Consider the following 24,636-nt stretch of genomic DNA (forward strand, 5'->3'; position numbering starts at 1 on the left):
TTTACTTCTCATTGTCCTGCTCTGATTTTGTTAGCAGTAAGTTCAGTTAAAATCTCTAATTCTAGTCTGTTTTGGCTGTGATGGTATTTGCTGAGTGATCTCTCCTGGTCCTTATCTCAGCTCATGAACCTTTATTATGTTTTCTGTCCCTAGTCCAGCAGAAGAGGGGAGTGATAAAGCAGCTTTGCTGGTACCTGGCATCCAGCCAGGGTCAGCCCACTACACATTACAATATTCATAATAACAGTGGGAAGATATTTCAGTCTTTGTATTTTGGTTGCAGGTGATCCCACTTCCCAATGGGAGATCTGGCTTCTCTCAAGACTTCAAGCACTTTGTCATACCTGAAAATTTTAAACCTGCACAAGTGTTGGATTCTCTGAAGGCGCCGAGTAACCATCTAGCACTTAACAGGAAACTGCATTTCAGTATTGCTAAAGATGATAATGTTAATTTTGAAATAGACAGCTTGACAGGAGAACTTTATCTTTCCAAGGAGCTTGACTATGAGACAGATTCACACTTTCTTTTGCAAGTTATTATAAAGGATTATAATAATCCCCAACAAAATAGCACTGTCTTCCTAAGCATTGATGTAGAAGATAAGAATGATAATTCTCCATATTTTCAAGAAGACTTTGTAGTGATTGGCATAGAAGAAAATGTACCTGTTGGCACTCTTGTTTACACATTCAATGCAAAGGATGGAGATGGCAGTTTTCTGAACAGCAAAATAGAGTATTCCTTAGAAATGAGTAACAGGGGTGAAAATCAGTTTCTTATTCACCCTTTGTATGGCACCTTGACCACAGCTTCTCCACTAGACAGGGAGATTACTTGTTCTGTGATCTTGACGGTGTTTGCAGAAGACCAGGCAATAAATCTGACTGATCGTCGGCTGGTTTCCCTGGCTGTGAAAATTGTCATTTTAGATATCAATGACAACAGTCCCAGTTTTATGTCTTCACCTCTCTCCTATGTCATGGAGGATGTGGAGGTGGGCTTCCTTGTACACCGTGTAATTGCAAAGGATCCTGATGAGGGAAGAAATGGACAAGTTACTTATCACATTCTTTCAGGCAATGAAAACAAAGCATTTGTACTGGATAAAATCACAGGTACTGTAACTTCTCTTCTCTGGGGTTTCTTGAGTTGTAATTCTCACAGTGACATTAGGAGTGCATGCCATGCAATAGTTAAATACCACATTAGTGTGGTACTCTGCCCAGATGACTTATTGTCCTCAGGGGTGATTGCCTTGGGCAGAGCACCATATAAGCAGGGCAGTACAGCTCACAGTGGTCAAGCTCTGTGAGACTCAGCTCAAACATTTTGGCATAACACTGTTACTGTGTTGTGTAGATGTACTGGAGCATTGCGCTAAGGAAGGCAGGAAGAAAACACGTGCAGTGAAATACTTCATTCTGATTTTGGCATGATGCATACTTAAAGCATGTGCACACATGGATGCTATAATATATACACACGAGGAAAGGCAAAGTTGAGATCAAGGAGTCTGCATTACACTGTGGGTGCAATGTGTTCAGTGGAGGCTCAAAGTGCTGATGAATTTCATTCTTCAGCCCTCTGGAATTTTCTGGTTTCTAACTATCATACTGTGTTCTCACAAATGCAAATACCACCATAATAGTAATATTTTCTGGTTCTTATTCTGATTTTGAATTCATTAGATGATGCAGCTGACACTGATTTGTAGAGCTCCTAACTGCATAACTTACGTGCAAAAGAAGACAAATGTATAAGTTAAATCAAGTTTAAAAGTTAAACCCAAAGTTAGATAAAAACAATCTCTCAGCTTCACTTGAATTTTCCATGAATTCCAATTTCCCTGGATACCAAAGGCAGTATTTCTGGACCAAGTAGTACTGTAGAGGGAATTACAGGTACTGAATGACTGCACAGTCCATAAGCCTTGCAGCAGTGGCGTGGTGATGCTACATTGAAGCTGTAAGTGCTGGAACAACTAGGATACGAACCTGGACTAGGATACATTTTAAAACCTTGTCTCTTTAAATTAGGACTCTTAACTACAGCCCAGTTTCTAGACCGTGAGGTTCAGGAGTGCTACAGTTTGACAGTCATAGCTCTCGATGATGGCAGCCCAGCTCTCTCTGCCACACAAGTTCTAACCATCATTGTTCTTGATGTGAATGATGAGACCCCAGTATTTCTGAAGCAACTTTATGAGACTGAAGTCCATGAAAACCGAGATCCAGGGGAGTTTGTCATAAGAGTGGAGGCTGTGGACCGAGATGCAGGTAATTTGTGTCCTTTTGCTTATAATTTACTTGTGGACCAATCTTGATGCCATGCATGTATAGCTGTTGTGCTTTTCTCAAGTATAATGTATAATATATAACTTTTGAATTTCAAAATACAAGTTTTGGTTCAGACTCTCGATCTTTAATTGAAGCTTGGAGGTAATCTGACTTGCAGCTCTGATGGGTATATTAAATATAAGATGTGTTCTTTTGTGATACAGCATATTTTAGGTTTCTCATTAAGAAAGCCAACGTGTTCTGGTTATAAATAAACGTACCATATTCAACTCAAAGTTAATACCTGAACATTCTGTCGCTCTCAATCAGAGCGTTTTGGATAGTTTTAAAGCAGTTCACTAGTCAAGAGTCCTGGTTTTGTAACAGATTTGCACTCATCTTTTCTGACCAGAGAGGGGCACTGTCATCCAAGATTTTCCAGTTGGTTGAGCTGTGAAGGGCTAGTGGAAGCTGCCCCGGATTTTAAGTAGGCTTTTACATGCTAAAGAGTGTTAATGCACTGCTTTTCAAAAATACACAGAATGGATTAATAAGATGTGGGGATGGTTCATCTCCTCAGTGTATCACATGTAAGGCCTAAACCTGAGAGAATCTGCTAAGCAACAAAAAATTCCCTCCAGTTGTTCAACTACCTGCTCTTTTGAACGGTCTAAAATGCATAGCATATGATGTTTCAGATAGTCTATATGCTGGAGCAGTTATACAAGATCTATGTAATAAATAATAAAATCTGGAGAGTTAAATATTACAATACTGCCGTCTTTGGCCCAAAGGTAGTCTCAACTCTGTGAATGACTTCATTTTTACTGTGACTTCACTTTCTGTACTTTTTTAGAATTGTGTAAGACTTTGCTATCCTAAAAGCATGTAACGGAACTTGTTAGAAAAATAATCTTCTGTATTCAGTAAGACTTGTAATTTTAATGTAGAGCACATATTGATTACAAAAGGCTGATGTGAGCTCAACAGAGGTATTATATAGAAAGGACATTTCCCCATAAGAATGTGAAGTATTTAGAAATTAGGAATGGGTATGTTATGCCTGTTATGATCTCCATAACAGCTGAGCTGTACTGCAGTCTGCCTCTGTATCTCACTCTTCTAAGTATTTTCTTTCTCTTTTGGATTGCAAAAAAGATGATACTTGAAGAAAGGTTTAGAAGATAAAAGAGGCAACTGAGAATTTGTTTGAATCCTTCTCCCTCCTTTTCCATCAAATTTTTTTTTCCACATCCTGTGGGAAATACAGCAGAAAGGAAATGTCTAGAGCAGTTAGTGGGAGGGAGTCAGGGTGGCTTGGCAGGGTGGAGAGGAAGGGCATTCCAAGCATACTGGATGGCACAGTGTGTGCCTCCCTGTGCAGACACTTTGGGCTGGAGCACTGTTGTGGCTGATGGTTCCTTCCTGGTATTTTTTTTAAAGTACATTTTCCAGTAACCACAGTCCTTCTGTTGGGTCTTTTTCTCACATTTACATGATTTGGCCCCATGGTCATGGGTGTGTAATAGTATTGTTTCAAATTAATATTGAAATTATGTTCATAATGTAAAAAAAAAAAAATATTTATATGGGAGTCATAAATATAATGCTACTAATTTTTCTTACATTTTTGGAACACAATTTTTGAATAAGATGACTTCTGTCATGGTGTTCTTTTTTGTTGTTTTTATATCAAATATTTGTTTTTACAAAATCTTTAAATTACAGTTCACATCCCAGTAATATTTGCATAGTCTCAGTGGAGGACTTTCTCCCATCACACTTTTTTGTTCACTTCATATGTTCCCTGAGTCACCACTGGGAGGAACTAGTTATTATCAACCTTTTCTTTTATTTTCCTTTCTATTTCATTCTCTGTTACTGGAAGAGTGTCTTTTTGGGGGGAAATCACATGTAAAATTTCTGACTTTGGAATGGCTTTCTTTCAAATGAATATCCCTGAAACCTCCCTCCTCCACATTACGACACCTGCACTTACTGCATCTCTATGTTGTCTGACTTTGGGAGCCCTTAGGGAGCCCTTCATGCCCTCACCCCACACCCATCTGACAGCTCAACATCAGTAAATGCAAGTGTAAAAGATGTTAACATTGGAAAATATGCATGTTGGAAAAATATGCATGGGAAAGCAAAGGTACAAGCAACATATTTAAGATAAGTCAGGGTTTTTCTTGAAGTAGGTCTTTGTGGAAGAACTGAACTAGCATTTGGCAAGGTCTCCTTTTAAGCTGATGTGCACCTCTGTGGTTCAATAGTTATGTCTGGAGCCTTAGGAGAGAAATCTTAAAAGGTTAGTAGGAACCATTGACCTCAAGTTATGAGACAAGGCTTATTCCCATTCATTAGACATTATTGTAAAGTCCTATAAAGATGAGACTTGAATCTGGATTTGGGGCAGGGGGGACATTCTTTATTTCAGTTTGTAATTTCAGCCGCTAAAATGTGATCGATGCTACTGAGTAATTAACCAGCAGGTTGGATTGAGTGCAAATGTGCTAGCTGTTCTGCTGTGGTGTGTGAATGTGTAGAGTTAGCATGCTCCTCTCCTGGGTAGAGTGTGCAGCTTTTTCCTAATGCTGATTTACACTCCTAGCAGTTGCATATAGGAAAGGAGTCAGTAAATGCTTGGTAAATAAATGTAATTAAGATGTCACATATCTATGTTCTTTAAGGGTTAAAAGTTTTATTATCAGCATTGTGTGAATAGTCAACTTGGATGGCACCCATTTTTTTTCAGTACTGGTTGTGAATAATGTCCATTGTGGAATCTGCCAGAGAAGGCACTGGGCTGAAGCAGCTCAATTGCAGGAGGCAAGAAGCTAATAGTATCAGATTTGGAGTTTTGTGGTTTTTTGGGTTTTTTTTCCATCTGTAGCATATTGGTGATAAAAGATAGATAAATGCAGGCAGAACTGTGATTAGCTTTCAAAATTTAGTTGAATGTCATCTGATATGGGCAGATCAGATAAATATATGTTTGTAGCCTGTGAAGACATTCACCTTGATTGTCTTCACTGATGTGATTTTTCTTCCTTCTTCTGTAAAGCTGAAAGGATTTCTGTAAGTCATTTTTCCTTCTGCTGTGTATTGTATGAAAATGTCCTTCCCTTGACTTAGTTTAGGTGCGAATGCATTAATAGTAGTACTTCTCTTAATCAAATTTCAGTAGCACTGTCAGCCACTTAAGAAAGCTATTCAAAGGCAAATGGAGTATGTTAAAAACTCTAGGCTCTGTTTTTGCTCTCGTATGGGTGTTTCTCCACCAACTCTAGTGCAGATTGTCTTGTGCTTGACTGCAGCAGATGAGAACAAGCAGGCAGTGTTTGACATTGAATAGGAGTTTTCATATGACTAGATGTGTCATGTAATTTTTCAGGTGTACCGACTGTCCCTGCCCTACTAAAGGACTAATTCTGGGTGGGAAAAACACAGAATGGTTGAATGGAATGTAGGAAAATTTTCAAAAATATAAGGGCACAATATTCAAACCTTTTGGGTCTAATGTAGGTTTAAAGGTAATTAAAGGCTCATTAAAAGTAATAATATAAGTGTGATGGAGATGACATTATACTTTCCTTGAGAGGATGTTAAAACTATAAGAAATATGACAGGAATTATCTTGCAACCATAATAGGTAAGAACATTGAGTCTCATTTCCTCTTCAACTAAGGTGGGCAACTTTGAAAGAAAGGTTTCTAAAAGCTTGTACAGTTTTAGCCTATTTCCTAGAGAAAGATAGGATGGCTAATATCCCTGCATTATATACAAATGGTAGGTGTGATCAGGAATTGTATGGAATTGTCATTCACAAGAACTCGGAGGGAGAAAAAACAAATAAGTAGACCTGAATGTGAGGAGAGATGCTGTGTTTTATTAAGACTGCCATTCTGTTTTTAAGGACTGAATTCCTTCCTTCAGTATGAAATCTTACCAGGAACTGGTTATGAGAAATTCAAGATGAATTCAGACAGTGGAGAACTCGTAACAGCTGCATCGCTGGACAGGGAAGCCCAGGAGGTTTTCAGTATTAAAGGTAGTAGTGTGAAATATCTATAAATGCCTCTAGAGTGGGAAGAGAGAGTGAGCGAGGTGTTACTATCAGCATTACTTTTCTCATGCCTTCTGAATTAAATGCAAGTGAGAAGATTTTCCAGCACAGAAGAGCATATGCTTTTTACATAGCACAAATAATTCTACTACTCTGATATTATTAAAGAACATCTATTGCTGCACCCATAAACACTGAATGAAATTTGCTTTCTTTTTATTGATCTTAGTTTTGGTTCGGGACAGTGGAACCCCGTCACTGTCAAGCACAGTGACAGTAATATTCACAGTGCTGGATGAAAATGATCACTCTCCCACGTTTCTTCTTCCTTCCTCTGAGATCTTTATTCCAGAGAACCAGCAGCTTTCTGTTGTTTACATTATTCGGGCTGTAGATATGGATGCTGGCAATAATGGAACTCTAAGATACAAAATAATTGGTAAGTTACATTCCATCATTTTATTAGTATAAATCAGGGAATATATAAGCAGCAGCATCCAAGTTTTAGACTAGTCTTGACTTTACCAGGCCTCCCTAGCTCCCATCTTGTCCACATGCTTCTTTTGTGGGGAAAAGAGCTTTCACCTTTTGTCAGCACTAATAAGCACTTCCCAGGCATACTTTCATTCTGCTTTCTGAATTTGAAATAGTGCAGGACAGAAAAACAAAAAAATACCAAATGCTGGAATGAGGCATTAATCATGAAGGTATAATTTTGTCCTTTTTGTTATAGTTGTAGAAGTCTGAATGTAAATATGCCGTTGGAAATATACCCAAGAAAGACTTTTATTTATTTCATGCTATTTATTAAATTTTATTTAGTAAGAACTTCTTTCACCCAGCAATTAGTAGTGTCATACTTGGCTTCCATCTTGCCAAACTCTCCCTGTGTCCACTATGCCAATGTAAGCTCCATAGCTGTTCAAAGCCTCCAGTAGTATCTTTGGACAAATACAAGTTTGCTGTGCTTACTTTGGTTTGTGGCTCTCAGCAATAGCTCAAATATAGGCAGAGAGTTACTGTGGTAAAAACCAACACATTTTTCTTTGAACAAACAGTTACAAATTCTTTTCTTTTCTTGGTTTTAATATTGTGATCTTCTATGTCATTTAACTTAGTTACCTTTGGTCTTTCTCCATGTTATAAAGTATGTATGCCATTCACCATTACTAAAAATGCAGACTTTTCAGTTGACTGCTTCATATTTATTCCCAGTGTCCCCAAATCATGACCTTGAACAACTCTTGAATTCCAAGTGATGGAAGAGAACAAGGAGCAAGCAATTACAGTTGTCAGCAATGCTTTATAGATTTGTGGAATTTGTAACTAAGACTGGGAAGAGGTCACTTCATGCAGCAGCATAGATGCATGAGGTTTTATAAGGTGGGCTGGTTTGGGAAAAAAGATATGCATTTGGCCAAATAGCCAGTCTGTAAATTGATATGACATTCTGCATTTGCTCACATTGCTGCTGACTGATTTTAATGAAATACAGGTTTTAATTTGTATGAGAAATAAAATATGTGAAAGGCACATGAACACACCAGCTGTATAAGCAATTGGACCTTGTTATTGCAATTAGCATAGAACATTCACAAGGGGTTCTTTTTAAAAAGTAGTTGTTTGTGATAATTTCTTTTTTTATGTGTTTGAAAGGTGGAAATGTTGGAGAATACTTCACACTAAATAACACATCAGGCAAGCTGCTGGTCACTCGTAGCTTAGACAGAGAAGACGTCAGCAATTTCACTCTTGTAATTGAGTGCCATGACCTAGGCAGTCCCTCAAGAAGCTCCACTGCACAGCTCTGTATAACAGTCTTGGATGAAAATGACCACAGCCCATTGTTTGCAGAGGCCCAGTATCAAATCTCTGTGACAGAAGACCTGGAGGAAGGCTCAGCCATCCTGGACCTTTCTGCTTCTGACAAAGATGCTGGCCTGAATGGTGAAGTTATGTACTCCCTCATTGATGACACCTATGGAGCATTTGCAATTGACAGTGTCACGGGATCCATCATTACTACAAAGGCACTGGACCGGGAGACCAAGTCCCAGTACACATTTAGGGCTGTGGCAAGTGACCATAGCACCTATTTTCCAAGGAGCACCACTGTCAGTATTGTGGTGCATGTTGATGATGTCAATGACAACAATCCCATTTTTTTGCAGAATCCTATCAGAGTCTTTGTGCCTGCTGAAACTGCTGTGAATGAGACAGTAGCCACTGTGAGAGCAGAGGATATGGATCTGGGATCAAATGGAGTGATTGTTTTTAATTTGATGATGGCAGAAGCTCTATTTCAGATCAATGTGAAGACAGGTGACATCATTCTTCGGAAGCCCTTGGCTTCCAAGGACTTCAGTACCCAGCTGCTAGTGACAGCATCAGATCAAGGCTCTGCACCTCGAACAGCCACAGCTATGGTCATTATCTTTACAGAAGAGCAAGAGGAGGTGATCTCGTTCAGCCACAGCCTGTATGAAGCAAGTGTGCCTGAGAACAGTGCAGCAGGTGGGCATGAAATCCTTCTTCTTGGAGTTGCTATCTCTCCTCCTTTTGGAATGGTAATTGTAATGAATAGTATAGGGAAACCTTTTCTTTCCTGTGCAGCAGCAGGGAAAAGCTAATGTGGATGTAGCCAATACCCATTTGCCCCTTTCCAGTGCACCAGCATGAAAAAGATGCAATGGAGGAGACAGTGTCTTCAGTGCGCTCATTCATTTAGCAAAATTGCTTTAATGATGGGTGGACAGAATTTACTTGTTGTTTCGCTGGACAGTCCACACAAGCTCAGATGAATTGAGTGTTGGGAACCAGTTGCAACCTGGAATTTCTTGTTTTCAAAGTTCCCTTCACGAACTGTAGTAGCTTTCAAAAATACCTTACTGAAGTTTTAGTCTTTGCAGAATACGGAGAAAGGTGAGTAGGATGGGGTAGAGAAGGTCGGAGGCTATTGATACTTGGTCACTTGGACAGGCTTTTACTGTGTCTCTCTAGGTAGAGACTGCACTATGGAATTCTTCCTGTAGACAAACCAGCTTCAGTCACAAGGTGCTTACAGATTTATTTGGATTTGTTCTGGATATTTATGATAATTACTGTTCTACTTTTTATCATTCAAAGAACATTAGTAGTTATACCTCCAGCCAATTTGATGTCCTATCTTCTCCTGCATCAGGAATTGGTTTTGTCCTGATGAGGGGCAGAAAGGAATGCCTTTCACATATTTCTGTCCACAAATCTCTCTATTTAATTGGCCAGATGTATTTAGAGATCTGATTTGCACTATATTCTCAATTCAAACAGCTCATGAGGTTCACCTTGAACAAATAATTTATCTTTGTTATAATTCAAACTTCCCTCACTAAAACAAAGGCAGTATTCCTTTATATCCTAATGGTTTTGTGAGACTAGTGAATTCATACATATTGGGTAACAACCTGTATATTGGATTATGAATCAGTAAATAAGAAATATGTTAGTAATTTTGGAAAACTAATCAATATTCTTGGATTATTGTGAACAAAAGAGAGAATGAAGGGTGAAGATGGCTGTTGAAGTAATTACAGCTGTGGTTATTCAGCCATTACTTTGTGCTTATTTGGGACTACAAGCCAAATATTCAAACTGTCTCATTTAACAAAAGAGAATAAAGGTCAGAGCTTTATGGCAATAGATAAACTGCTCTGATTGTAGCTTTTTTAAGTGTAGATTTGTTCCTTGGTCAGGCTAGAAAAGCCAGCCTGAAATTATAGGAATGCCTCAAGGAACCATGGTATCAGAATGCCATTGTGTTCTCCCATTCATTCTATAGAAATATAATTAAGATTTAAGTTGTTTTGATTAAAGGAAATTTAGCAACGCTTCAGGGTAAACAGGAGGGTTGGATTACAAAATGTTAGTTTGTGTTTAATAATACTTCTATTTGCTAAGAAGATAAAATTATTTTAAGAATATAACAGATTTTACAAAATACTAGTACAGTTTGTCTCTGTTTATATTATTTTCCTTTTTTCATAAGCATAAATAAATATAAAATATTTTACATTTCAGTGGGGAAGAAAAGCATGATTGTAATTAAAACTCTCATAGAAGTTAGCTTATAGGATAGATGTGATCCTGGTACCAGGGGGATTCAGTCCAGGGAAGATTTACATTATATACTGATTGTTTGTAGAGCTGGTACTAATAAATGTGGCTTCTCTTCATAATTTTATTTCTTCCTTAACGGATGGAGTGGGAAAATGCTATTTTATTTTTAAAAGAATAAGAAATGCGAATAACATAAATGACAAAAAAACAAAGCCGAAGGTGCTTAGTTTTAATTTAGTCTAAACCCATCAAAGGGTAAGTGCCTCAGGAACTGGTCCTTGTTGTCACATTTTCTTTAAGTGTTTGACCTCCAAGTTTAATGACCTTCAGAAAACCCCATTTTTCTATTATTTTAAATTTATTATTGAATATTTAATGTCTTTAAATATTGTAAACTGTATTACAGCAGGCACTTAGAAGATAATCAATAAACAATCAAGTGACTGCTCTTCAGAGGGTAAGAAACCTTTAGTTGAATGGTTGGTTGCATAACAGTTCTCTGGAGACAAATTCACCAGTAAAACTTCTTGACTCCTTTATTTTCTTTTTCCAGTAGGTATCAAATATGTATCCCCTCATTCTTTAAGTCAGAGAATCACTGAATGAGTGAGATTAGAAGGGACCAAAAAGGTCATCTGGTCCCACCTCCCTGCTCAAGCAGGGTCATCACAGAGAATATGGCACAGGATTGTGTCCAGATGATTCTTGAATCATTATCTCTGTGCTCAGCTTTTCCTTTCATGATAATTAAGAGGTCTGAAAAAATAATGGTAGGGATGAACATAGGTTAGATGGAAGAGGACAGGTAAAAGAGACTACTATAATGAGGACTGAAGAAAGAAGAAAATGCTACAATGATACATCAGGTCAATGTGGTGCTGGTGTTAGGACATACATGTAAATAAACCCTCACATATATAAAATATATATGTCCTAACACAGAATTCAGCAAATGTTTTGGAGCTGGTTTGGCCGGGAAGGCAAATGCTTTTCACTCTGTCATGTTTTGGTTTTGAGTCTGCAATAATGTTAGGATCTAGGCTGTATAAAACAGTTTGAGATACTTCCATATGCAGTCAGACTGTCTGTGATTAAATTGAAAAACCCTTACATTTGCATATTTTACATCACTCTTCATGTCTCTCAATGTTTTTTAACTAATTCAGAGGTCAATTGCCTAGCATTTCGAGCCAATCTGACTGCTTTCTGCTTAGAACCTGATCACCCTGCTTGCTGCCTTGCTCTATCTTCAGTGCTGATCTCAGCCTCGATGTGTTTTGCAGGGAGAAAGCTCCCTTTCCCTGATTTTTCTCTGTTAAGATCTACATAATGCGACCTCTGCTTGAGGCAATGTCTGAATTGCATGTGATTGAAATGGCAAGTTCCAGCAGATGGACATTTTCTGTTGCTCTATATCTGTATAGGGCCTGTTTAAGTCACAACTGATCTCACACTTTGGTCATATCTTTTTGACAGTGAACTGCAAAAATTCACTGTTTGGAGGAATCATTTTCTGTGAAAGATATCAGAACACAAGAGATTTTTTTCTCTGCTGAAAAGAAGTTTTAAACAATTCTATCAGTATGAAAAATGCGGAGCTTAAAAGATTAGGATATGAAGACTGAGAACAACAGTTTATCAGCCTAACCTCTGAACAATAAGGATTCAAGTAGAAATGCTGCTGCTTACCTTATTTATGGTAGTTTTTCTTCTTAAACCCACAAGGAAACAAACAAAAAGATGCAGACAGTGTTTAGAGATAAATAGGGATATTCTTCAGGGTTACCAAATCACACAGAGAGAGACACACTCCCTGACTCCGAGGAATCAAGCAGGAAAAGAACCACTTTATTTACATTTCATGTCTATTTATAGAATTCCAACAATGACCATGGATTGGCCAGTGAAGATAATACCTCCTGACCCCATAGGTCCCATCAACAGTCCATCAATTCTCTCTTCCTCCAAAGAGGAATGGAAAACATTCATTATTTACAAGAACAGAGTGTGAGAAACTGCAAAAAGAATCTGTCAACAATCAGAAGGCTGAAACACAAGGGCAACACTTCAGACCTTGGGGTTTTTTTCTTATCTTTAACTCTGCTCTGAGGATTCTGATTGATTGTCCTTGCAGTTTTCTGTAGCAAATCAAAGTTGCTTGGCAATGAAAATTCAACCTACAGCCCCTTATTTTAGTTCCTGAAAAATCAGCATTCATATATCTCTCTGTACATATTGGACAGACGGATGTTGATTCCAGAGCTTTTCTAGTAAATATCTTACAAGTGTATTGACAAGTACAGAAAATTGCTTGTCAAAATTGGCATACTTTTGCTACTGACAGACAGATTTTGAGAGCAAATAGTAAATCCTTAATAGAAAAAAATCTTTTTTTTATAAAGTGATATGTAACTGCTAAAATAAAAAAGGTATTGGATCATTGCAATAGCAATGTTTCCTCTCATTTTTTATACTAAAGTCTTTTCCTGTGGCATCCAGGACAGAGTGTGAGCAGTATGTCCTTTGTGATATAATAAAATAACTAGTTGCCTCTTGTGCTGTTTGAAGGAGCTCAGGTTGCCTCATTCCATCGCAGCTGCATGGAATCAATTACTATTTAATTAAATAATTAAAAAAATTAAAATCAATGTCCATATATGCTAGACAATATCCTAAGTCACTTGAAAATAATAATTATTTGGAGGTTTTGATAAAGCTTTTTAAACTTATGTCTTGGTTTAATTTAATTTCTTCAAAAAATGTCTTGGTTTAATTTTGTTTTCCGGCCAATGCACCAAATAATGTTTTAGTTTTGATTTGCCAATTTAAATATACTCATTTTTCGTTGTGAGACAGAACTAGGAGCATAAAAGCAAGGCAGGCTTATTAATAGAGTATATAAAAAAAGAAATTTATTGACTACACAAACAAAGGAAAAAAACAAATTTAGAATAAGATTTTTTTTCAGACCACTCTTTCCTTCCCTCTCCCATCCTTCATAACAACAAAACAAACATACAACAACTACTTTGGTCAGTTCCCAACTCAGTCTTTTTCAGTTCACTTCCAGAGAGAGAAGCCTCCTCTTGTTGAAGCTGTAGGGATTTTTCACAAGAAGGAAGAAAACAGTCCTCTCGTGGTTTCATTTTCACGATTTGCATCCGCCCGGACCTGCAATCGTGACGCTCCTCCCAACTCCACAGCCTTCCCAGAGCTGTAGATGTGAGCCATGTCTTTCTCATGGGGTATTACTTTTAAGAATGAAATGTTCCACAGCAAAGGTTCTCTTCATCTCTTTTCTCTCTGTTCATGCTTTATCCTCAGAAAACTGAGATTCCTTTCTTTCCTCAGGGCAAAGGTTCTCAACACAGGTGCTTTTTGGTCAAATCATCTATCAAATGGAACATCTCCAACCCCCCCCATGTCTTTCTCCACGGTTTATAGGAGTATTCAGTACATCAGTTCATCCCTACAATCTTACAAAAGGGTTTTCAGCCATCTTGACAGCATCTCCTCATTCTCCTTCCATCTAAAAAAACTTAGCTTTTGCTTCACTGACTTCAAAAATCTCTTTATTCCCTTTCATATTCAAAGGAAGTCCGGAGGTGTTGCAAATTTTATCTGAGCACTAAAGAGTTAAAGTTTAACACAACTACAAGAGTTGGGCCAGGCCCAGACTGCGCTGGGTTGGGGGGGGGTGGCTGAGGTGTCAATCAGCCTTTCTGGGGCTGGGCTGCAGCCCCCACTGCCCGTGGTCACCCCTGCTTCCAGACAGGGCCCGGCTGCCTCCCCCAGGCCGCGTGGGGGCTGGGCCGGCCTGACCCTTCCAAAACTGCTCCGAGCCAGCAGCAGGAACCAGGCCCCCCCCCCGAGCCGCAGGCCCATGGAGGAGGAAGCCATGAAGGTCTTATCAACGAGCCTCTTCCCCTCCGGGCCATCGAGTCCCCTAGTCTGCAAACGGGGCCCAAGCGGCCTCCCGAGCCTCCCCCCTTCATGGGGGGGAGCTCGGGTTGGTGTTACCTGCTCAGCCACCGGAAAGACAAAAAGGCTCAATTCCGGATTACCTCCTTTGCAATGTGTGTTCACGGAGCGAACTGACTTTCTCTAATTGGCTGTTGAAGTTGTCCCAATGTCCCCACAGAGGAAGCTCCCTTAGAGAGAACGTCTGAGTTTCTTCTTCCCAAATAACCCATCACAACTTACTATATTTTTCTTAAATGTTATGATTCTGAGCATTTATTGAGTTCCACATTTTCCCTTTTATTTTATTCCAAACAGGATTTTTATTTCATATCTCCTGCATTCTATATTAAATTATTGGTCTTTTTATGGAATTTGGATTCTATGTGAATTGACACATAGCTATGCACATAGTTTTATCTTTTCTTTTTCTTTGTCAAAAGGTGGCGAATTCTGAAGGATATTTAATTTAAGGTATTATTCAAAAACATGAATTAAATCATGATAGATGGAGAAAAAAATAAACTCTGTTCATTTGTGAGTGACATAATACACCAAAAATCAAAAAAATTAGATATGACTTCAAGTAAGAGAGGATTCCAGTGATTCCTATAAGTTTGCAATTAGGAAAAGTTATATTTCATAATTATATTTAGGCAGATAAAATTCTTAACAGATGTGTAATTTACTGAGGAAGGAGGGACATACAGTTCTTTGTCTATGAATTTGTAATATAGGAAAAATCATGGAGAATTGTTGTCTACTAAGCTAATGAATGAGCACCTAACCTAGTACATAGTTGTCCATTTGTTATTAATACCAATAGTATAAAATTAGAGAAAACCTTCTGTGGTGGACATGATGAAAATGTCTTATTGCTTCCATAGGTAAATCACTTCTAACAGTAGAAGCCTATGAACACAAATTTACAGGAGAAGACATAAAATACAGCATATTCAGTGACCAGGAAATATTCTCCATACACCCTGTTACAGGTACATTTTATAATTTTTTCAAGTGTCTGTGTGTGTACTTTGGAGCACTAGAATGTTCCTACCACAAGGACAAGGACTAGATATCTTGAGAGTACTCTCTATTAATAATTCTGTTACAATGAGCAGGTCATTAGTAAATCCAGGCACTGTCATAAACTTGAGGTAAAAAGAAATTGAACACCAGTATACTTGTTTTAAACACTCAGTTCTGATTTACCGTTAATCACCAGTGTTCGGAGTTGACAAACTACTGCTTTGTGATCCAAGGTGAGATTCCATCTTGCTTCTCATCATATAGTTTCACAAAAACTCAATAAATAAAATCCTTCCGAACACTTCTAATGTAGATGCATTAGACTCTTGTTGATTTTAATGCTTTTTGTTTCAGGCAAACCTCAACACGTTTTAACGTCAAGTCTGTTTTGGGGTTTTCTTTTGTTTGTTTACTTTTGTTTGGGTTCTTTTGTTTTTGTTGTTGTTGTTTTGGGGTTTTTTTGTGATTGTATTTGTGTTCTGCAGCAGTTCTGCTTTCACCTGCTCTTCAGTCAGGAATTCCAGGTGCAGGAGAGTGGGGTGTTCCTTGTGTGCATTTACGTGTTGTCCTCTAATGCTTGTAAAAGAGCACAGCTACTCTGGTTACCTCTCAGCTCCTAAACGTCTGAAATAAATTTGCCTTCTGAATAGCTGCAGACTCTGTTTTTGGGATGGCATATAGATAGTGCAAGCAGTTTTCTTCAGAAACAGTGTAAATAGTTTTGTACCCTTAATAAATAGCTTTATGCCTGAGTTTCTGAAGGCTTTAACATCTGATTATCCTGATGTCTCCAGGTATCAAATGGTATACCACTAAAATAATTTTTTTAGATGAGGGCACTTGAAGTGCATACTTTGAATTTTCAAGTTCTTCTTATTTCACTGAAATAAAACTAAAGAGATTGGCCTTTTAAAGCATCCTAGACAGGTTTTTTGCTGAGGAAGTGAATCTTCTCCAATATCACCTTCAAAAAAAACCCAAATTCAAATGGGATTTTATTTTTTTTATCAATCTAGGGTTAAAAATGCTTGCATGATGCTTTGAAGAGTGTCATAAGTGCTGTCTTCACAAACAGGAGTGGAATTTCTATAGCAGTGAGCATGTCACAAGTCCTCTTTTGAGACATTTGATCCATTGTGGTTTCTTCTCTTTCCTTTCCTCTGAAGCCTTTCTTCTGTTTCTTAGAAAACATTAATTGAACTTCAGCCTTTAAGGACTTTTTAAGAGCAGTGCTTACATTAGCATAATTTTGACACCAGTAATTGACACCCATGCTTCTACAGCAGAAGTATTTTGAGCCCTATCAGTGCCCTGCCTGTAATACATGTTCTGAACAGCCAAAGGTCAGCTCTACTTGCCTTTTCAAGCACTGATGTTAATTAACCACACTTTGGAGAAGACTTTCTACCGCTATAATTTTTTATTATTAAAGTCGAGTAGGAGATGACTCAATGACATGACTAGTCTGTCCTCCAATGCAGGAGGGAATCAATTGTGCCAAAATCTGACAGAAATTTGTACTGTCCTTAAAAACCATCAGGGACAGTGATTCTGCAAATCTTCTCAAAAGTCTGTGAATATCTTGGCAGTGGGAAAGTTTTTATTCATATTTATCTGAATGTTTGCTGAAATATTTTAGAGTTATTATTTCTTAATCTAGTAAGAGTAGACAAGACAAAGGCAACCCCCCTATAATTTGCATATTTGAAGACTGTTACCCTGTTTTTTCTTCAAGTGCACTTCTTAAGAACGAGCAGCTCTGGTTTTTTCACATGTTCCTCCTAGGTGATGTACCTCAAACTTGATTATTTGTTTCACTCTACACTAGAGACTTTCAGTTTGCTCTCTGCCATCTGGAAGTGTATTTCTTCTGCCACTGTCTGTTTTCTTCTCTCAGTAAGCAGAATGTGATGTTTTAAGTGTTGTGCTGAAAATAAAACACCTTTGAAATCTTTATCTTCAACACACAGGTCCATAAACAGTAGTTATTGTGCATATGTTGTATGCTTAGATGTAATGGACAATTATGAGTATGTTCCTAGAACATTGAAACAATTACTATGGATTTCCAAGGACATTTCATGTTTAATCTGGAGGTGGCCAGTTGTGTCATCTCAATAAGTCTCATTATTTGTTTATTTTTGATAGAATAGCAGCCCAGGGGAGGGGGGCTCTCTGCATCAGAAGGAGTGAGTGTTTTGTCTGTGTGTCAGTCAGATAGAGAAATTGCTGCAGCTGTTGCCTGATGTGGATTTTGATGGAGGGGTTGATGTAGCCACTGTCAGATGAGGGACAAGAGTCTCTTCCAGCATGGCTGTCTCACTGTCATGTGCTGAGGAGGAAACATCATGCAGACACTTTTTCTCTATTCCTCTGCTAGTAAATTGGCTTAGTTTTAGGAAATTGCCAGTGTAGTTGTGGTTGGTGAAAATTTAGCCCTCCAAGATTTATTCAGTAACTAGCATGTTGGGGTGATGGTAGGTAGAAAAAGGACACAATGGTGAGCTTACTGGAATTCTGTCGTGTTCAATGGAGGTGACCATATATGTTAGGAATTTCATAACTGCATTTGTACATGTCTTTTCCTGAATGAGTGTGTCACATCTTGAGATTTTTTTTCTTGTAATAAACCAGGCACAATCACAGTAAAAGAGCAAAACTACCTTGATTATGAAGTTAAGTGTAAAATACAGCTTAGAGTTATGGCTGAAAATAGCTTCAATTCAGTGTTCTGTGGAGTCACAATTTTGATTCAAGATGTGAATGACAATGGACCTAAATTTGAGCAAAGCTATTACAAAGCATCAGTATGGGAAGGCCAGAGTCCTAAAACAGACATCATACAGGTAAGTGGAAGTATATCTTCCCAAGCACACTGCTGTAGTTAAAAAGATGTTTGGCTGATCTGTCCATCACTACAATCCTGCTAGGTCTGTTCTGGCCCACTCTGTCTTAAAAACTGGAAGTGGGGTTCTTGGTGTTGCTACTACTCTGCTTGGATATCTAAAATATGAAATTATTTTTTTTTCCTAGACCACATTTCAGATGAGATAATTAATTCAGGTCTGTAAAGTTGAAAGATAATTCTGTGTCTTAATATCTCTGTACCTGGAATTTAAATGATCTTTTTTTTTTTTTAATTCTATTTCTATCTTCAAGCAATTGGAAAATGCCATTCAAATCTGTGGTTCTGGTTACAATATAGGCTGGGTCTTGTATTAATGCCTCTACTGAAAGGACTGTAACAATAAAAAGAATACTTTCTACTCATCAGACTAGTAGAGTCTAACCCAAGTGTCCAATTTAAAATCTGATGCCTAAAGAACAGCTTATTAATTATCTTAATTTAAATGTGCAAACACTTCTTCCTGTGAATGAGTCTGTTCTCCCAAAATGTTTCCAGCTGGTGGTGTTAGAGCAAAAGAAGACATCAGCTGGACTAGAAGAACATGTAATTTCCTCAGTACATGTTCTTGCATTGCAAGTCAGGTCACAGTGAGGGTCATGTTAGGTACAAAAGATATTCCCTCTCTAGAGAATAAATAAATGAAAAGCTACAAATGCCTCCAGGGCAAAGTGATTAGAAACTGATGGAAATTGTATTTAGAGAAACATGTCCAGGAATGGAGAAAAATCAGAAGGCAGTCAAGCCAGATGTGTAATCAAAATTTTATGACAGAATACATTCTATTATGTTTCCTTTATTCAATCTGACTGGTTGATTAGCCTCTGCTACGTTTTGAATCCCAGACTGATGATAATACTTGTTCAGCAACCAAAAAAATACAAAGAGGACTCTTCGAAGAGTAAGAGGACTCCTTGAGAAACATGTTCACTGCTGATGAATATTCCTTATTTTGTTGGCAAATCTTTACAGATTGTCTCTGCCCTTTTTACATTTTCTGGTTGTTATTTTTAAAAGGTAATTAATGAACTATTCCATGAAAGCTCTGAAAGCCTAGTAGTTTAATTATTTTATCCTTTGTCTGTTTGTATAGCAGCAATACTTTAAAGTTCAGTGCTGTACCACTGAGAAAGTGCATTTTTATGTACTCAACAGGGAGAGCATTCTAACAGCAACCTAATAGTAAAATGATTATTCAGCCCTAATGCTTTATGTAGCTGAATTTCAAATTATTCTTTCATGTGCAGCCCATTGCAGTTCATGAACAGAATTTGCGACCTTACACAACACTCAAGCTGGGAACAGTGATGATGATGATTTATTTAAATATGTGCATTCGAAAGGAAAATAATCAGAAATATCTGACTAATATAAGGGTTTTCTTACAGAATCACAATCTGCTGTTTTTAATTAAGCCTCAGATTTGCTCACAAACAGGTATTTGCAACTGACCTTGACAGTGGGCTGAATGGAGAAATTGAATATTCCGTTTTATCTGGTAATGAAAATGCAACATTTCTAATTGATTCAGCGCGAGGAATTCTATCAACTAATACAGGCCTGGATTATGAAAACACTTCATCTTACAGGTTTGTATGTAAGCTTCCCATAAAAATATATTCTTTTTGTCCAGTTTAACTTGAGAATATTCATGTTACACATTTCATAGTTTCCTGTTGATATCCATTACCCACAGAACCTGGATGCAAGCCAGACAGCACTGAGAACAGCACTAAAGCTGCCCATTTGTACTATAGATTCTTGTGTACTTATGAAACTTAGAGAAAGAAATATAGTCTAGTTTAATCAATGACAGCTCTTATTGATATAAGCGTGATTATTCACTATAGGAACAATGTCAGTTCCTGGATTTTAGTTCATTAATAACTGTACAGCTATTCCCTCTCAGGAAATGTTCTTTATAAAGACACAGTGAAAACACTCAATCCAAGAACTAGGGATATGTTCTCATTTTTAATTGGTAGATAGTTCGAAGTTTCTACTCAATAATGTGATAAAGACTCTATTAAACTGTTTCCATCTGTAACCTGTCTTGCACTAAGTATTATTTTTTTCCTGTTTTTTAGAAACTCTGAATAAATATGGTCAAGTGGACATGACAATTTTTCTTTATGGGTCATGCCATAGTTGGAATCAGAAAGCAAATAAATAATGCCTTGAAAAGAAAATATGACTATGCAGATTCATTAATAGACCCATTTTAAGTACTGCAATTGCCACAAAAATGTCTTTTTTTTGGTAATTTTTTCCATCTGGTTGTGGTATTAGTTAAACAATTTGCAAGTTTTCCTGTCCTGTGAAACCTCAAAGTTTTGAACATCCAATGAGAATTCTTATGAATGAGAATAACTTGTACAAAACCACATCCAAGAAGATTGACAGAGTATGTGATGGTTTTTTAATATCAGGCTGATTTGATAATGATGTCTCCAAAATACTTTGTTTTAACTTAATACATAGGACACTTAATTTGGAGGTTTTTTTCAGTTTTTCACTGAATCAAAAACATCAATTCTGATTTTCAACAATTTAAATAGCATAGAACATTTTATTTGTAACTAGTACTTTTAAAATCCCCTGGAATAAGTTCTTCAAATGAAGGATGTTTGCTGTTTATGAAATGTTGAACACGGGATCACAATAATTCTCATATCTCTCTTTAACCTGGAGCCTGATTTATTTCAATATCTGTGTTTGAATTCTAGACTTTCAGTTTTACAGTTTGTTCAGGGAATCTGTAGCTTCATATTCCTTCTCTCTAAAATAAGTTATTAATCTGTACATTGCTTGGTGAAAAATGAATAGCAAAAGAAGCTTTCAAAACTATTTTCCTGTTTGATGTCAAAATGTTATTGTTGGTTTTTTCCAATTGGCAAGGAATTGTTTATATACATGAATTGAACATTTTCATCCCCAGAAGTTCTAAGTCCCTTACAACAGGGCTTATAATAAAAGTGTTGACAGAACCTTAATTTTAATGCCTTAGCCAAAATGTTTTTATGAGAGGGTTTTAGAAAGTGATTATTTTTAATAAAATATTTCCATATGTATACCTTACCAATATTAATTCTAGAAAAAAAACCACTTTCTATATGGAATTATGCATGGCCATTGATTGAATACTAACCTGCAAATTAACTAGTCTTCTGTTGGATCAGAAACCACAAAAATACCCAGAGTAGAACTGGTGTGGTTAGGGAATGGAAATGCTGCAAGCCACAGCTTGAGTTACAGACTTAGTATTCCATACTGGCAAGTGAATATTTAGGAAGTAATATCTATTTGACACTTAAACTGTTGCTTAGAAGAAAGAGGGAGAAATAATGTGCTTAGAAGATCTTCAAGGAGGCAAAAAAAAATATGGTGCAACATGAAAACAGTTGTTAGTACATAAACCATTTAATTGAGATGCTCAGCTTTGACCTGTATATCCTTTAGCATAGCTCATTGTTTCGTTTCCTTTTTTTTTTTTTTAAGATCACCTGTTGAGTTAGATTTAATTTTGAATTCCTGTCTGGAATCTTCCCTACTGAAAGGGGTAAAGCCTTCCAAATAATCTTAGCTTACATTTGCTTTTTATCATTCAGAAGCTGCTTCCCATGAAGAGTAAAACTTTTATCCATGTTTATCATGTTGCTGCTTACCATTTTCTTTGCTACATTGTTTGTGGAAATGAAAAGGTTGTTTACAGAATTTACAACCCATCCTTATGCAGATGTGAAATGGAAATGTACAGTCAAAACTCATCTAATCTGACAGCAAGATTCTAATCCCACTAAAATCAGTGGGAACTTTGCAATTGTCAAATGGCATATGTATTCAGGATTTTCACTTTATCACTCGCATTTATAATGTAATAGAAAGGCTACTCTGTGTCTGCAGGCATTCTGGTTGAATACCATTTTGAATGTTTTTGTGTTTTCTGATGTCCACATCCCTTTTGTCCCTTTATAAACAATGAGGAGAGTCAGGCTCCTGGAAATGATAATTTAATACTTAGGTTTTAATTCCTGCTCTGAATTACCAATGGAAGAACTGTCTCTTATTTGAAAGAGTTGTTTAACCCCTTACATTTGGTATGAAATTGTATGAAATGGGTACAGATGAACACTTCCTTTTCTTTGTATGATTTTACTTCTTTTGTCGTGTGGAATCTCTTGGACATCTTTCCTGCAAAACCAAAAAGTAAAACTGTGCACAGTCAACCTTACAGAAAGAGAGGTGGAATTTATGAGTTGCAATATGGAACAGAAATGGCTAATCTTTTTGGATTTAAAACTTCCCCTGCTTATAATAGTGGTGTATAATTTAGTGATTTCTGATCAAAAGTGACAATTAGTGCCTCCTTTAATTGTAGGTTGGTTGTACAAGCTGCTGATAAAGGAAACCCCAGACTCTCTGCTACAAGTATTGTGAGGATACAAGTGTTAGATGTTAATGACAATGCTCCAGTTGTCCAACCACTAGGTGAAGTGGAGGTCCCAGAAAGTAAGTGTGTTAAGCTAAGTTTTGTTAAGGTTAGGAATTCTCAGATAATTATTTAGTGCTTTTGGTGATTTGTGTAACCAAACTGTAGTAAAAATTATAATGGATAGTGTTAAAGTTGAAATATCAAAGCAAATTGTGATCTTTTATTCTCAGAGGTATTATTTTTAATCTTTAGATATTGTGTTTAAGAATAGTTTGGAATAAAACCACAGGCAATTCAGAAGGAGGGAAAAAATCTGCAGAAGTACAACTTTAATCTGTTCATTTTCAGTATCATACTCTTCATATGTCTTCGATTTCTGCTCTTCTCCAGTAAAAATGTTTGGTGTTAAAACAGGCATTGCTAGAAATGAAACATTTTGAACTTCATTGTGATGAAAGAAATACTTCCTATAAATTTGAATGAAGTGTTAATCAAACTCTATAGCTAGATCCAGTTGATGATCATTAAGAGAAGGATTCAGGACCTTCTGAGTTCTCATCCCAGCATACATCTTGTGTACAATGTGACATTAGTTCAACATTTGCACAGCTTGAGTTCTAAGCCTGTAATTTTCAAATGCAGACATGATAAATGTGAAGGCATTAAGATATATAGCAGAAAAATTATTAACACCAGTACTCCTGTTAACAAAAGATATCAAGTTTGTCTTTTCTGGTATGTTTTAGTCCTTCCTAAATTTACCTGCCACTGTTAATGACAAGTACAGAATTCACAGATGCACAGCAGCTGTAAACTACTGGTTACTTAAATAGTTTTTTATATTCCGTTTAACACTTGCTTTAGGACATGGCACAGTATTTTTGAGGCTTCATGCCACAGGCATGCAAATGAGAAACGGTTTAGCTTCTGTTAGTTCCAGGCTTTGTAAAATGATCACTAATAGGTTCAGTTTGCAATCTCTGGTACTTTCAAATTGGCCTATGACAAAACCTGTCTTTATCCAGTTTCTCAATTTCATAGGCTTATACCCTGATCTCTTCATATTTTTCTGCCATGTAGGTCTGTCTGAAGGCCTTGTTTCTTTTTAGTGGCCTTCTTCTCCTTTGGAATAGCTCCAGAATTTCATTTGCTGGTTCTACACAGGTTGGGGTCTCTGCCTCAGTTATATATTCTTGTGGCACTGTTCAGTAAATACATGTCTCCTAAATGCTTGTGGAAAACCATGTAAGGTCCTATTGCTGGTGAAGAAACTGTTATGACTATATTGGATCTGGGAAAGTCTAAAGAAAATCCAAATTAAAATTGGGATACAGCAGATACCTTTGAAGAAATCCACTACTCTTTCCATAGTTTTTCTGAATATTGTGATTATTGTAAAACACAACATTTAAATACATCAAAAGCTATACAGAAAGATTACATATATCCAAGATCCAGTATTTCAAAATAGGCAAAATCTTCAGAAATTGTAACATTATCTTTTAACTCTGACTTGTTCTCAAAATTTTTGTTTTAGATGCCCTGCCAGGTTTTATAGTGACTCAAGTGTCAGCAAGTGATGCAGACTCCAGACCAGCACTTCAGTTTGGTTTTATGTATGATAATAGTCCTGAAATGAAATTTGCCATTGATCAACACACTGGTGTCATCATAGTGGTGGAACCATTAGATTTTGAAGAAACTTCTGTGTATATGCTGCATATCATAGTTTCAGATTCGGTGCATCAAACAGAAGCAGAACTCACTGTCCTTGTTTTGGACATCAATGATAACCCTCCAGTGTTTACTCAAGATTGTTATCAGGTGGGAACACGGCAAATGGGCAATCAGCATGTGGTATCTTTCC

General features: G+C 37.1%; 1 protein-coding gene across 1 annotated transcript in view; it reads left to right on the forward strand.

The window, feature by feature from the left end:
* Nucleotides 1-24,636, forward strand: part of DCHS2 (dachsous cadherin-related 2) — a 109,276-nt gene that overhangs the window by 76,162 nt on the left and 8,478 nt on the right. Inside the window, exons 9-18 of the mRNA XM_088164418.1 lie at nt 284-1,118; nt 2,040-2,279; nt 6,199-6,333; nt 6,578-6,787; nt 8,005-8,862; nt 15,291-15,398; nt 18,067-18,278; nt 19,775-19,926; nt 22,716-22,846; nt 24,307-24,593. Coding sequence (XP_088020544.1) covers nt 284-1,118; nt 2,040-2,279; nt 6,199-6,333; nt 6,578-6,787; nt 8,005-8,862; nt 15,291-15,398; nt 18,067-18,278; nt 19,775-19,926; nt 22,716-22,846; nt 24,307-24,593 — 3,168 coding nt within the window. The remainder of the gene's footprint in view (nt 1-283; nt 1,119-2,039; nt 2,280-6,198; nt 6,334-6,577; nt 6,788-8,004; nt 8,863-15,290; nt 15,399-18,066; nt 18,279-19,774; nt 19,927-22,715; nt 22,847-24,306; nt 24,594-24,636) is intronic.

The sequence above is a fragment of the Sturnus vulgaris genome, chromosome 4 (assembly GCF_052056855.1).
Source record: "Sturnus vulgaris isolate bStuVul1 chromosome 4, bStuVul1.hap1, whole genome shotgun sequence".
Classification (NCBI taxonomy): domain Eukaryota; kingdom Metazoa; phylum Chordata; class Aves; order Passeriformes; family Sturnidae; genus Sturnus; species Sturnus vulgaris.